The 14,485-nt window shown below is 41.7% G+C and overlaps 1 protein-coding gene across 1 annotated transcript in view; it reads left to right on the top strand.

The window, feature by feature from the left end:
• zranb3 (zinc finger, RAN-binding domain containing 3) overlaps window positions 1–14,485 on the top strand; it is a 174,101-nt gene that overhangs the window by 121,345 nt on the left and 38,271 nt on the right. Inside the window, exons 17-18 of the mRNA XM_072449783.1 lie at window positions 2,536–2,640; window positions 7,165–7,307. Coding sequence (XP_072305884.1) covers window positions 2,536–2,640; window positions 7,165–7,307 — 248 coding nt within the window. The remainder of the gene's footprint in view (window positions 1–2,535; window positions 2,641–7,164; window positions 7,308–14,485) is intronic.

The following is a 14,485-nucleotide window of genomic DNA, read 5'->3' as shown; positions in this document are numbered from 1 at the left end:
ACACCCAGGTAGTTGTATGAGTCCGCTCTCTCAATGTCCCGTCCCTGGATGTTCACTGGTGAGTGGGGCAGTGGAGTGGAGTCTGTGGAAGTCCACCACCATCTCCTTGGTCTTCCCCACGTTGATTAGGAGGTGGTTCCAGTCCTCAAACTCCTGCGCCAGTCCCCTGTACTGCGCTTCATCGTCGTCCGTGATGAGTCCGATGATGGCAGAGTCGTCAGAGAACGTCTGCAGGACACAGCTGTCCGTGTCGTGTCTCAGGTCTGCAGTGTAGAGGGTGAAGAGAAGGTGTGCGAGGACAGTGCCCTGAGGCGCCCCCACACTGCAGGTCCGAGTTTCAGCTGCGGCATGCAAACTGCAGCGGATGTATGGCCGAGCGGAGGTGGTCCAGAACCAGTGTCTTCATCAGATGGGACGTGAGAGCCACTCTCTTGGGCACTGGTACCACATAAGAGGTCTTTCAGAACTGTGACCTGACCTGGTACTTTACTTCTTCAGGTGCTTTACTTCAATAATAACTCATAATTGAATCTCCTTTTGTCTGGCGCAGTGGCTTTCATCGCTGTGAAGTATATATTGAGGGCGAGTGCTTATCGCTTTTCAAATTGGCAGTAGTTAGAACTAATGACGCTGTAATAAGAGGAAAGCATGGCTATTTCTTTACACCGTTGCTGTTAGCTACACCATGATTACCCATAATCCACTTCTTTCTCCTGTTTTTTCTTGTCTCTCATTATTTGTTACAAATGTATGTGTAGTGCCATAAGATTCCTATACATCTGAACATATATTAGAATAAACAACAACCACTAATAAGACCCTTACATTTCTACAGCAAGCAAAACAAACAAAATACATCCATTTACAAGTCTAGGGCATAATTGGACCTTTGGATAGTTAGTTCTTAGTGTGAGCTGTTTGCCAAAGTAGAAATTGCATAATTTCAGCCATCATAGTAATTTAAGACAATGCAGGAAAAAGCAATCCTAAAGTACTGGTGCTAATGAGAGAATTTAAGACTCAATTTAGTCAATGAATGAAAGCTTTAGCTGATGTTTGTTGTCTTATAGCACAAACATTGGCTTGTGCAAAAAATAAAATAAATGTTGACCAAATTTAAATATCTTTAAAACAACCTTTTTCCCTGTAATGTTTTTAAATCAAACCCTTTAGATTGTAGATGATTTATTTCCGTTCAACATACAATATTTCAATTGAATAAGATGACATTATATATTTATTTAGGCTCAACTCTCCCGGCCTCGACCATTTGCCAAATGTCTACACCATCTCCCTCCCCATTTTACGCTACAGCTGGCCTGTCAAATAAACTCAATGAAAAAAGGAGATTTATAGAAAGTAAAAACAAATGTTTACTGCAAACAACAAAATGCTGGATTGATGTTGTCTTATTAAGTACACCTGAAGTTCAAACCTGTGTAAACCGAAATGCACGTTACTTGAAAAAATGTTTAGCTGTTTGACTTAAGTCTTGCTTCAAATGTACTCTCTGAAGTTAATTTTGAATTTTACAATTGAATCAAAATTGCCAGAAAAATGATGATATTTCTCGGCCCTGAAATCAGACCTGCCTAAAGCTTTTGCACATTGTATCTCCGTCGGCTGCATCTCTCAAGTTTCTCTTCCTCATCTCTATAAACATATTTGTATGTGTATTATACCCACAGTATGGTCGTATATTTCCCCGTAGACACATGAAAACCTCTATATCAGTGATGTCTGGCCGCAGTGTGAAAAACCTGTTTCCTTTGAGCTGTGTTTATGCTGCAGTAACAACGCTTTGGGCATTTTTCCCTTCTCTCTCTCCCTCTTTCTCCTCTTTCTCCTCTTTCTCCCCCTCTCTCTCCCACTCTCCTTTCTTTCTTCTCCCATTCTTCGCCCTCCTCTCTTGCTTTCTCTCCTCACTATTCCCCCTTTTCTCCTGTTTTTCCTCCTCTTTCTCTCTCCCTCCTCTTCTCAATCTCATTTTTCTCCTACTTCTCTCCTTTTCTCTTTTCCCCTCTTCTCTTCTGTCTTCACTCTCCTTTCTCTCTCCCCTCATACCTTCTTCTTTTCCTCTATTGCTCTTTTTCTCCTCTTTCCACCTCTCTCCTTCTTCTTCATTCTCTTTATCTCCCCCTTTTCTCCTCTCTCTTGTCTTTCCCCTTCTATTTCCTAATTTCTGTCCTCCTTCTACTCTTCCACCACTTTCGCTTTATCTCCCTCCTCTCTCTCTCTACTTCATGTCTCTCTCACCCCTTCTCCTCTCCTTCCGTCTCTTTCCTCTTCATTCTCTCTCTCTGTCTCTTTTTTCCTCTTCATCGTTTCTCTCTTCACTCCCCCTCTTCTTTTATACTCATCTGTTTCCTGATTTCTGTCTTTCTTCCATCAACTCTTCCATCACTCTCGCTCTCTCTTTCATATCCTTCCTCTTCTCTCCCTCTCTCTCCATCTCATCATTTCTCACCTGCATGTCCTTCTCTCTCTCTCCCCTCATCTCTCCCTCCCCTTCTCGCCTCCCCTCATCTATTACAGGACGGGGCCGCGTTGGACTGCAGTTTCATCCCCCTGGACATCCAACTCAACAACTGGGACGAGCTGCCCCCAGCCCTGAGCCAGCGCCGGGAAAATCGAATCCAGGTCTGCCCTACCCGCCAGGCACCATCTCTCCATTCTTTTCTCTGTGTTGCGAATGGACAGGGGAATAGAGGGGACGGGGCGGAGCGGGGGTGGGGTAACTCTTTCGGGATGTTTTGGAGGTGTTCGGAGGTTCCAATGCGCCGTGTCATTACCACAAGAACACCTTAAAGCGGGAAGTTAATTTGATTCAAGTGACATTTTTCAAAGTCGTTGGAAGATTGATTAGATTAGGAAGCGGCGCTAAGGCGATTGTTCTGTGCCAAAAGGACAGGACGCATTTTGGGTTTTGCTAAGGCTGAAGTTGACAACATCATCAGTTTCTTTTCATAAGACAGCTCAGTTTTCTCTGTAAGTTCGTCTTGAGCCAGAGTAAAAGGAAAGCATTGTGTCAAGAAGGTCATTCAGTGTAATTACAGTTAGCAGTACTCATTTACTGCTTACAGAGTAACTTTTAATACAATCTGTGTCATTTTAAGACCCCTTACTTTTACTCTTACAGTGTAACAGTATTTTTGATTAAACATTTTAGTTACCTTTCCGACTGTGAGTAAGTCCACAAGTTACAAAAGCTTTATGTTGACTATATTACTGTAAATTAATTGAACTTTTGTGTTTTTTACACATTTCGCTTTTGTCTATCCTTTTAAAATACCAGACTTTGTGCATTATTTCATATTTTATCCTTCCAATTACATCAACTTAAATACCAAAATATATCTCAGATGTTATGTCCAGACAGTTGCTCTTATACTTGGATCACTTTATTTGAGTGATGTTATTTTGAAGGGACAATATTCACTCCTGGACAAATAAGGGATTACACCAATTGAATACCTCTGCTTAGGGCTCTTGTCAAACCAGGGATGAGTTTGCATATTCTCCTGGTGTCTGGGGTATCTATGGGTGTTCTCGTTTACTGCTGATTACGTTTACTGTAATCAGCTGCCAGAAAACAACTGCACCTATCAATGTACTTAATTCTGAGAGGGCATGTTTAATGACATAAATTGAGTTTGAAGTTGAGCTTCAGGTCAGGCTTAGACCAGGAAGTTAAATGTAATATTGACAATAGTCCAGACCCTTTTTGATGATTCTTTTGTTGCTCCTTTGGTGGGTTTGGTCAAATGGAGACGAGGAAAGGTTTGCTGTCTTTACAAAATTGTCCTGAAGGCATTTTAGCCACTCTCCACTGTCTGTAACTTGGCCAGAAATGTGTATTTGGTGAACAACTTACTACTTAGTATTATTAGATAGAACTGATTACTATCCACCTCTGCCCCCACACCTTAACAAATGTCAACATATAGGAGTAGACGGGATGTGATTGAGGATAAGTTTGACGATGTTTGGTACAAATCGAGTCACACGGAATAGCCGTTTTTATTGACGTCGTTAAACTAGACAAATCATCGCCTGGAACGATCTGAAGACCCAAACGGCTATTGTCAGACCATGCCCTGTCAGGAGACTCCACCTGTTCAATGTTTATGTGTTTTAGTCAAGACGGAGGCGTGCGCTGCATCCACTGCCTTGTCCCATCCTTCACGCCCCGCTACGCACCAATTGTCCATCAAAATCAATACAAGCCAGGAGATTTAACGCTTCTCTGCTGGTGCACTAACTCGCATACATCCAGGTGGTTAAGTTAGCACAATGTTTTCTTACAACTACAAGTCAAGATAATAACCACCAGCTGCTGGGTATGTTTACATTTTCATCACTCTTATATATCATTCACATATTTTACAATTAAAATGTATTTGTATATATGGTGGATACAAACAAGTCTAAAATGCTCTAAGAAAATGCTATTTCCTGCTGTTGAGAATCAATTCATCAATATCTTAAACCTTCATAATTCAATTCAATTCCATTTTTTTTTCTAACGCCCAAAATCTCAACAGCAGTTGCCTCGAGGGGCGACAGCGAAAAACAGATTAAACAATGTTCATAGGGACTTGGCAATGTCCCAGCATCCCGTGTCCTTAGACAATGTCCCAAGCTCCTCTGTCCTTAGACCCTCCTTCTCGGCCAGGAAAAACTACCAAACCTCTTTGGGAAAAAGTAGATACCTGGAGGAGTTCAGTGGAGCTGGAGCCACTCAGGAGGTGAACCAGTTCTTTGAGGCAGATGAAGAACCATTCATATGGAGTAGAGACTGTTTCTCCAGGCAGTTTATGAGCATCTGGATCCACAGGTCATCAATGTGCCTGTTCCACTCCCGGCGCGGAAGTGGGAGAAGAAGAAAGCAATGAACAGATTGCTGATTCCATAACACAGGAACTTGGTAGCTAAACGGTCTACCTCCTACTGTGTTTTTAGAGACTCTTGGGTCCACCAGAAGGCCAGCATTCTGAGAGCGAAGAGCTCTGTTTGGATGATCTGGTACTATGCAACACTGGAATTTCCCCATTGTGGGACAAATAAAGGCTTATCTTATCTTATAGTATCTTTGAGGTCGGATGGAGCCATGTCATTTATGGCTTTGTAAGTCAGGAGCCACATTGATCCTATCACAATAAAATGTATTTTGGTCGATGCTTGACAAATAATGTGGCAAACTAAATCTAGGGGCATCACTTTTTTATTTTTTTCCCTTGTAAGCGTTTAAGCTTTATTAAACAGGTCAGCTGAGCGTGAAGGGAGGACATGCAGTGAATTGTCAGAGCCGGGATTCAAACTCACAACACTGCAGCCGGCTGCACATGGAGCCTGGCCCGGTGGTCGAGTGGTTAAGGGGCATCAAACTAGCATTATTTCAAACTAGATATCTTATATGTGATCATTCTTGCAACAACCCTTTTTATCCAGGCTTGGGAATGACACAAATACTAATACTGTGTTCTTGCACTGCGTTCCAAATTATGATGCAAATGATATATTTTCTCTGATTTTGCATCATCATTTTCATGTCATCCACCTTCAGAGTACAATTTGAATGTTATTGAACAAACCTCCCAATGAAAACAGTATTTCTTTCAAAAATAATTTCCAAATTATTATTATGCACAGTTTCAAACCATGTTATTGTTGTAAAGAACTGAGAATTGAATAAATAGAAGCATTAGCAGGTCACATTTACTGAAATCAAAAGTTCAATCAAAACAGGTCAAGTTACATTTGAACAGAGGACCCCTTATTTCACAGGAGCTTCACAATTCTTGCATTCATTGAACTTGAGTTTGTAGAGAGTTTCTGCTTAAATTTCCATCCACCACTCCATCCAGGGGAGCACAAGGGCTATACATCTAATCGAAGCATACCTTATTTCAAAGTTGATATATTTTTATGGATCCTTGTCAAAATCCTCTTCATTTCCCATCATCAGGAAGTGAACACAGATTTTATTCACTGGCACGCATCTTTCCTCTCCAACAGAGTTCAGTTGGACCTGGTAAATAAAACGCTCTCTTCTGCTTTCACAACAATGCCGGGGCCCCCCAGGGTTGTGTTATTTATTTCAGCTCTCCGCTTTGCATCATACACAGACGATTGCCGTTCATCTTTCTGACATCAATTTGTATTCAAGCATTCAGATGCTACTGTTTTGCTGACACAGGGCGTGGACAAGGTTGTGGCATGGAGCAAAAACAATGCTCTGGAATACCTTTATTAATCATTCCGGCATAAAACAGATGGAGTCATATAATTATTTGGGCGTCGTCTCACATTTATCATACAGTATTATTTCCTCTGTCGCCTCGGGTCATTCAGGGCCAGACAACAAGTGGTTCTTCTGTTCTTCAGCTCCATCGTCCTCATCGTGCTGCAGTACTCTAGTGTCGCATGTTATAGCTGCCTCTCAGTCACTGCAAAATCTGGACTGAAGCACATGATTGAAATATGCTCAGATTGTGGACTGTTTGAGACCATGTACTATAAGAAGTACATAATTTGTGACCTCGGAGCATGTCACATTCACAGTCCTCCATACATCAGTCCATCCTGCAACTAAACGAGGAACGTAATCTACAAAATCTCTGTTAGATGTTTTAAATGTATGTACGTTATTCTGCCCATGTGAAGAAGCTGCTGTTTGATGCAAAACAGATTGCGGATTAAGGATTTGACCATAAAGTAGTGTCCAGTAAATTTATCCAGACTTGGCACCAGCACAAAGTCTACATTAGTGCATTGTAAATAAAAGATTAAATTATTCAAGACCCACATAGCTATTTATGGTGTTTTGATTGTATTGAAGCTCTTACCAATTCATACACATTCTCAGGCTTCTCCAGAGGATTTCTACCTTGGCTGTAATATATGTATTTAAATTGCCCATTAGGAGTTGGTGCTAGAAGCTATTTGTTGTTTTGCCAATGCGTTTTTCTTTGAATCTTGCTTGAAAGCTGATATCTCATCTTCTCTCTCTTTTGATGGCTTTATTTATGTATGTTTACCGCAATCTCCAGCTCAAATTGTTTTGTTTTAAAGTCCAATGTCCAGGCAATTTAGTGAGACAATTCAGTTCTGGCTTTGGATTTTTATGAGGTAATTTTGTTTTATATATTTTTGTTCGGACAGGTGATGCGTTTCGTTCAGGAGTGGAGCGGACTGACAGCCATGAAGCAAAAACTCCTTCGTCGCAGTGGGACCCTCTTCCATTCGCCCAATTTGGGGTTACAGCAGCTAGCAAGTAACCAACGGCCACATGCTAGCACCAAAAGGTTAAACATGCTACTTTGAATGGCATACACTCCAAATATTTAAATACATAAGAAGTTGAGCTTAACGGCTTTAAACAGTATTGAAAGAATAGATCTGCTTGCTTAAAGTACCTTAATATAAATATGTCAGATAGCAGAAACTATAACTATATATATCTAACTATATATATATATATATATATATATATATATATATATATATATATATATATATCATTATTATTATTATTATTATTATTATTATTATTATTTCTTTAATGAAGTCCGAACTTAAGTTTTTATCCATTTGTCTGATGCATTATGTCAGTTCACCAGTTGATCATCGGTGCAGTTTTTGTCATCCATTTCTTTGTCATGGACTTTTTTCCTGCTGCCAATAGTACATTGTACATTGTTGGGGGCTGGGTAAGAATGTCTCAGACTATCAGCACAGGATTCCACAGGGCTGTGTACTTTGTCCTCTGCTCTTTTCCCTGTACACAAACTGCTACACCTCCAGCCGCGACTCTGTAAAACAGATCAAGTTTGTGGACGACACCTCCCTCATCGGGCACATCTGCCTACAGGAGGGAGGTGGTGTCCGGCTGGTGTCCTGGTGCAGCGGTAACAACCTGGGGCTCAACGCCCAGAAGACAGTGAAGATGATAGTGGACTTCAGGAAAGTCACAGCCCCCCCTCGCTATCACAGCCTCCCCCATCACCACCATGAACTCCTTCCGCTTTCTCTGCACCACTATCACCCAGGACCTCAAGTGGGAGTCCACCATCAGCTCAGGAAGGCCCAGCAGAGGATGTACTTCCTGTGGCAGCTGAAGAAATTGGTGCAGTTTTACACGGCCATCATTGAGTCCATCCTCACCTCCTCCATCACCGTGTGGTACGCTGGAGCCACAGCCAGGGACAAACAGAGACTACAGCGCATTGTGCGCTCTGCTGAGAAGGTGACCGGCTGCAGACTTCCATCTCTGTAGGACCTGTACGTTTCCAGGGCTCTGGGACGAGCAGGTCGGATCACAGCCAACCCTCACCTCAGGCAGGAGGCTACAGTCCATCTGGAGCAGAACCTCCCGCCACAAGAACAGTTTCTTTCCCTCTGCGATATGACTCATGAACACTTTAACAACTATTCATTGCACTGTTCAGTTTTTGCACTATTTCCGACAATCTGTATATTTTGTGTACATACGGAGACCAGGATTTATGCATGCCTTATTTGATTTGATATAGTTTTTTAATATACCGTATTTCCTGGACTATAAGTCGCACCAGTCAAAAAATGCATAATAGAGAAGAAAAAAAACCTATATAAATTGCCCAGGAGTATGAGATGCGGTTGCAAGTGTGAAAATAACAAATAATATCACATATACTTATAGTCCGGAGCTTATAAGTATACAAGTATAAATATAATTATAAGTCGCACCCCGGCCAAAACTATGAAAACAGTCCAGACTTATAGTCCGGAAAATACGGTCTATTATTATTATTATTATTATTAGGCCCGAGCGCCACAAGCTGGCGAGAGGCCTATTAATCTCGTAAGGCCGTGCGAAGCACGGCTGCGAAAGTGCGCACATAGTGCGCACAAAATCGAGCGCGAAGCGCTCGCCCACTTCCAAACACTCACTAACGCACTCCTCCACTCATGCACGCCCCGTGCATACTAATTAGTTGTAGGAAAATGGAACATTACCGTTGTAAACGGGCGAAGCCCGTGCAAAAGTTCGCACTAAACGAGCACTTTACATTGGGATGACGACCGCGAAGCGGTCGTCATCCCCATATAAAGCACTCATTTGCGCTAAGTAGCTCACGAATACGTTCCCCATCTCTTGCATGTTCCGTGCATATAAGCATGTAATGCAAAAATTGAACATTATTACTGTATAGAGGGCCAAAAACACAAAGTGGGCGGAGCCCACTCAAAATTATCGAAAGTACCCGTCAGTGACCAGGGACCCACACCATGAGGTAGGAAAGCGCGAGCGCTTTCCGAAAATGTATAGTTTATGATATTTGAAAAATGGGAAACATTGTTTTCGCATCGGAATATTATTCTTTCTTTCTTCTTCTTCTTCTTCTTCTCGGGACCAACCCCCCTATTTTTCACCCAGTGAACATTGACGAAAAGTCACAAAAATTTGCACACCTCTAAAAATCGTGCCTCTCTACATTCTGGCTATTTCCCTTTTCTAAAATAAAAAAAATTGGCGCGTCAGCGCCACCAAATGTACCAAAAATGCATTGAGAGATGGGAAATGACCCAAAAAAAATCTGATCGTAGAATCATGAAATTTGGCGCAGAGGTAGATGGTGACAAGAGAAGTAAAAAATATTATTACGGCAACGCCGTCCCCCGAACCAAATGTCGGCCATATTGCTTCAAAAATGGCTAAACATGACTTCGGAGTTTTTCCAAACGTCGTACTTTTACGAACTCCTCCCAGGGCGTTGGCCCTAAAAAGCTGAAATTTGGTGAAAATGCTACTGAGGAGTGGGACATCAAAAGTTATCCAAATTACATTGATACCTCTCACGGTCTCGGTGCGGCGAAGCCGCAAACTGTAGCTAGAATTTCAGAAATCTCCCATATTTAAAATTTCTGCCGTTTGCGCAGATAAAGTCCGAATTGCGTCAAATTAGAATCAGTTGTTAAACTCTTTGCCCTAAACCTACTTGAAGTGAAATAAATTCATTTGGCGCCACAGCGCCCCCTACAGCTTTTATATGGAGGTTAAATGTTTAGTTTTGCGAAATTATATGAAATTTGACACACAACTCAATTTTGGCATCCCCATCAAAAAAGTCAATGAGACCCATGTCATAATTGTTATGGCGTTGCCGTAACGATGATCGAAACCTTTCATGTTATTCCAATGGGGAAATCGCCAGAACATGTTTACACTTTAGACTTTCACAAACTCCTCCCAGGGCGTTAGACATATTAACCTGAAATTTGGTGAGACTCATCTTCAGGACCATCAAAAGTTATCCACATTTTCATTCAAAGAGTCACGGTGTCTGTGCGGCAAAGCTGCACATTTTGCCAAGAATTCAAAATAAAATAGCTTTTTGATGGTAAAACAAAGGGGAGAAGATGTGACAGCGTCACAGATTCAGCAGTAGGCGTAATAAAAGGACAATTGGGGCACGTTAGCGCCCCCTCCTCTTGCGGCGTGGCGGCGGTGTGGCGGCGGCGTGGCGAGGGCCGATCATTGCCGCTTGCGGCTATATTTATTTTTATTTTTCTTGTTCTTCTGCTTTTTGAGCTCTAATTTGACCCCCTGAACATGCTCAAAAACTCACCAAACTTTGCCCAAAATTCAGAATCGGCGAAAAATTAGATTTTTTTCTGGGCCATTTTTTTTTTCGTTAAAAAATGGCGCGACAGCGCCACCGACAAAAGTCAAAATACATTGCGCCTATGGGAGACGCCCCGAGGTCAACTTTGTCGTAAAGCTACGAAATTCGGGACACGCATTCCTCTCGTGAGGACAAAAAAAAAATATTATTGTGGCCACGCCCCCAGACTTACCCTATGGCCGCCATCTTCCTTTGAAAATGAAAACAAGCTGAGTTAGCCATTTTGTTTACGTCAAACTTTGACGAACTCCTCCTAGGGCGTTTTGCCCACCGACTTCAAAATCGGCGTACGTCCTCTGGACAAGTGGGACATCTAAAGTTATCCAATTTTTTGAGATACCTTTTACGGTCTGTGTGCGGCGCAGCCGCAAAGTTGGACAACTTATTTTGGAATATTGCAGATCTAAAAATTGTTCCCATTTGATCAAAACCAGTCCGATTAGGACCAAATTTGAATCAGTTGTTAAACTTTCTAGTTTGGACCAGTTTAGGCTGACAAAATTGAAATGGACGCGATAGCGCCCCCTACAGAGTGACCTTTAAATTAACATTGAAGGTCAAAAATTAGTTTTACCAAAATTGTCTAAACTTTACCCAAAATTCTACTTTGCCGTCCCAATCACAAAAGCCAATCACAAAAATGCCTAATTTTTTACGGCGTAGTCGTAGCGATGACAGAAACCTCCCATGTTATCCCTATGGGAAAACCACAAAATCTCTCAAATTACCACATTTTTATGTTTTACACTTTAACGAAGTCCTCCTAGTGCGTTTTGCCCACCAACCTCAAAATTGGTGTACGTCCTCTAGACAAGTGGGGCATCTAAAGTTATCCAAATTTTAAGGATAACTTTTACGGTCTCTGTGCGACGGAGCCGCAAACGTTTCCCAGAATTCTGACTATTTGGCCTTCAGAGTGGTCTATAAACAATAGAGTTTTTCCAAATGACATGATATTTTGAACAAAATTCTAATTTGCCATCCTGATCATAAAAGTATGAGAGCCAAAGTCATATTTTGTACGGCGTAACCGTAGCGTTGACAGAAACATCCCATGTTATCCTTATGGGAAAATCGTAGAATCGCTCAAATCACCACATTTTTACGCTTCACACTTTAATGAACTCCTCCTAGGGCGATTGTCCGATCAAGTTCATATTTGGAGAATATCATCTACACAAGCGGGGCATCAAAACTTATCCATATTTTGATTCTAAGTGCTACGGTCTCTGTGTGGCGGACCCGCAAATATATGTCAGAAATGGGAAAACAGCGAAATCTCTAAAATTACCACATTTTTACGCTTCACACTTTAACGAACTCCTCCTAGGGCGATTGCCCGATCAAGCTCATATTTGGGGAAAATCATCTACACAAACGGGGCATCAAAAGTTAGTCATATTTTGATTTTAAGTGGTACGGTCTCTGTGCCGTGGAGCTGCAAATATACTGTCACAAATGGGAAAAACGCCAAATCCTTGAAATGTTCACATTTACGCTTCACACTTTAACAAACTCCTCCGTGGGCAATAGCTCGATCAAGCTTTACTTTGGGAAATATCATCTACACAAGCGCGGCATCAAAAGTTATCCATATTTTTATTCCAAGTGCTAAGGTCTCTGTGCGGCGGCGCAGCAAATTTGACTGACACTTGTGTTGATTTGCACTGGATTGGCCATGTCCAATGTGTCCCCGTCTGTCAAGTTCTTTTTTAATTCAACACACAATAAGGGCGCCATCTTTATCAAGTCGAAAGCGCAGAGTCGGAAGGCCGGCGGCCCGCGAGGGCCGTTGGATGCCGCTTGCGGCTTTAATTTTTATTGTTCTTCTTCAGCGCTTTGAACTCTAATTTGACCCCCTGAACATGCTCAAAAACTCACCAAACTTTGCCCAAAATTCAGAATCGGCGAAAAATTTTATTTTTTCTGGGCCATTTTTTTTTTCGTTAAAAAATGGCGCGACAGCGCCACAGACAAAAGTCAAAATACATTGCGCCTATGGGAGACGCCCCGAGGTCAACTTTGGCGTAAAGCTACGAAATTCGGGACACGTATTCCTCTCGTGAGGACAAAAAAAAAATATTATTGTGGCCACGCCCCCAGACTTACCCTATGGCCGCCATATTCCTTTGAAAATGAAAACAAGCTGAGTTAGCCATTTTGTTTACGCCAAACTTTGACGAACTCCTCCTAGGGCGTTTTGCCCACCGACTTCAAAATCGGCGTACGTCCTCTGAACAAGTGGGGCATCTAAAGTTATCCAATTTTTTGAGATACCTTTTACGGCCTGTGTGCGGCGCAGCCGCAAAGTTGGACAACTTATTTTGGAATATTGCAGATCTAAAAATTGCTCCCATTTGATCAAAACCAGTCCGATTAGGACCAAATTTGAATCAGTTGTTAAACTTTCTAGTTTGGACCAGTTTAGGCTGACAAAATTGAAATGGCCACGATAGCGCCCCCTACAGAGTGACCTTTAAATTAACTTTGAAGGTCAAAAATTAGTTTTACCAAAATTGTCTAAACTTTACCCAAAATTCTATTTTGCCGTCCCGATCACAAAAGCCAATCACAAAAATGCCTAAATTTTTATGGCGTAGTCGTAGCGATGACAGAAACCTCCCATGTTATCCCTATGGGAAAACCACAAAATCTCTCAAATTACCACATTTTTATGTTTTACACTTTAACGAAGTCCTCCTAGTGCGTTTTGCCCACCAACCTCAAAATCGGTGTACGTCCCCTAGACAAGTGGTGCATCTAAAGTTATCCAAATTTTAAGGATAACTTTTACGGTCTCTGTGCGACGGAGCCGCAAACGTTTCCCAGAATTCTGACTATTTGGCCTTCAGAGTGGCCTATAAACAATAGAGTTTTTCCAAATGACATGACATTTTGCACTAAATTCTAATTTGCCATCCTGATCATACAAGTATGAGAGCCAAAGTCATATTTTGTATGGCATAACCGTAGCAATGACAGAAACATCCCATGTTATCCTTATGGGAAAATCGCAAAATCGCTCAAATCACCACATTTTTACACTTCACACTTTAACAAACTCCTCCTAGGGCGATTGTCCGATCAAACTCATATTTGGGGAAAATCATCTACACAAACGGGGCATCAAAAGTTATCCATATTTTGATTTTAAGTGGTACGGTCTCTGTGCCGTGGAGCTGCAAATATATGTCAGAAATGGGAAAAACGCCAAATCCTTGAAATGTTCACATTTACGCTTCACACTTTAACAAACTCCTCCTAGTGCGTTTGGCCCACCGATCTCAAAATCGGTGTACCTCCTCTATACAAGTGGGGCATCTAAAGTTATTCAAATTTTATGGATAACATTTACGGTCTCTGTGCAGCTGAGCCGCAAACTTTTCGCAGAATTTGGACTATTTGGCCTTCAGAGTGGCCTATAAACAAGAGTTTTTCCAAATGACATGACATTTTGCACACAATTCTCATTTGCCATCCCCAAATTAAAAGTATGGGAGCCAAAGTCATATTTGGTAAAGCGTAGCCGTAGCGATGACAGAAACATCCCATGTTATCCCTATGGGGAAACCGCAAAATCTCTCAAATGACCACATTTTTACACTTCACACTTTAACAAACTCCTCCTAGGGTGATTACCCGATCAAGTTCATATTTGGGGAGAATCATCTACACAAGCGGGGCATCAAAAGTTATGCATATTTTGATTTTAAGTACTAGGGTCTCTGTGCGGTAGAGCCGCAAATATATGTCACAAATGGGAAAAACGCCAAATCCTTGAAATGTTCACATTTATGCTTCACACTTTAATGAAC

The sequence above is a fragment of the Eucyclogobius newberryi genome, unplaced genomic scaffold, assembly GCF_026437365.1.
Source record: "Eucyclogobius newberryi isolate DKJ021-1_F unplaced genomic scaffold, fEucNew1.0.hap1 SCAF_1, whole genome shotgun sequence".
NCBI lineage: Eukaryota > Metazoa > Chordata > Actinopteri > Gobiiformes > Gobiidae > Eucyclogobius > Eucyclogobius newberryi.
Note: the sequence above shows the minus strand (reverse complement) of the source record. Positions and strands in the feature narration are given on the sequence as shown.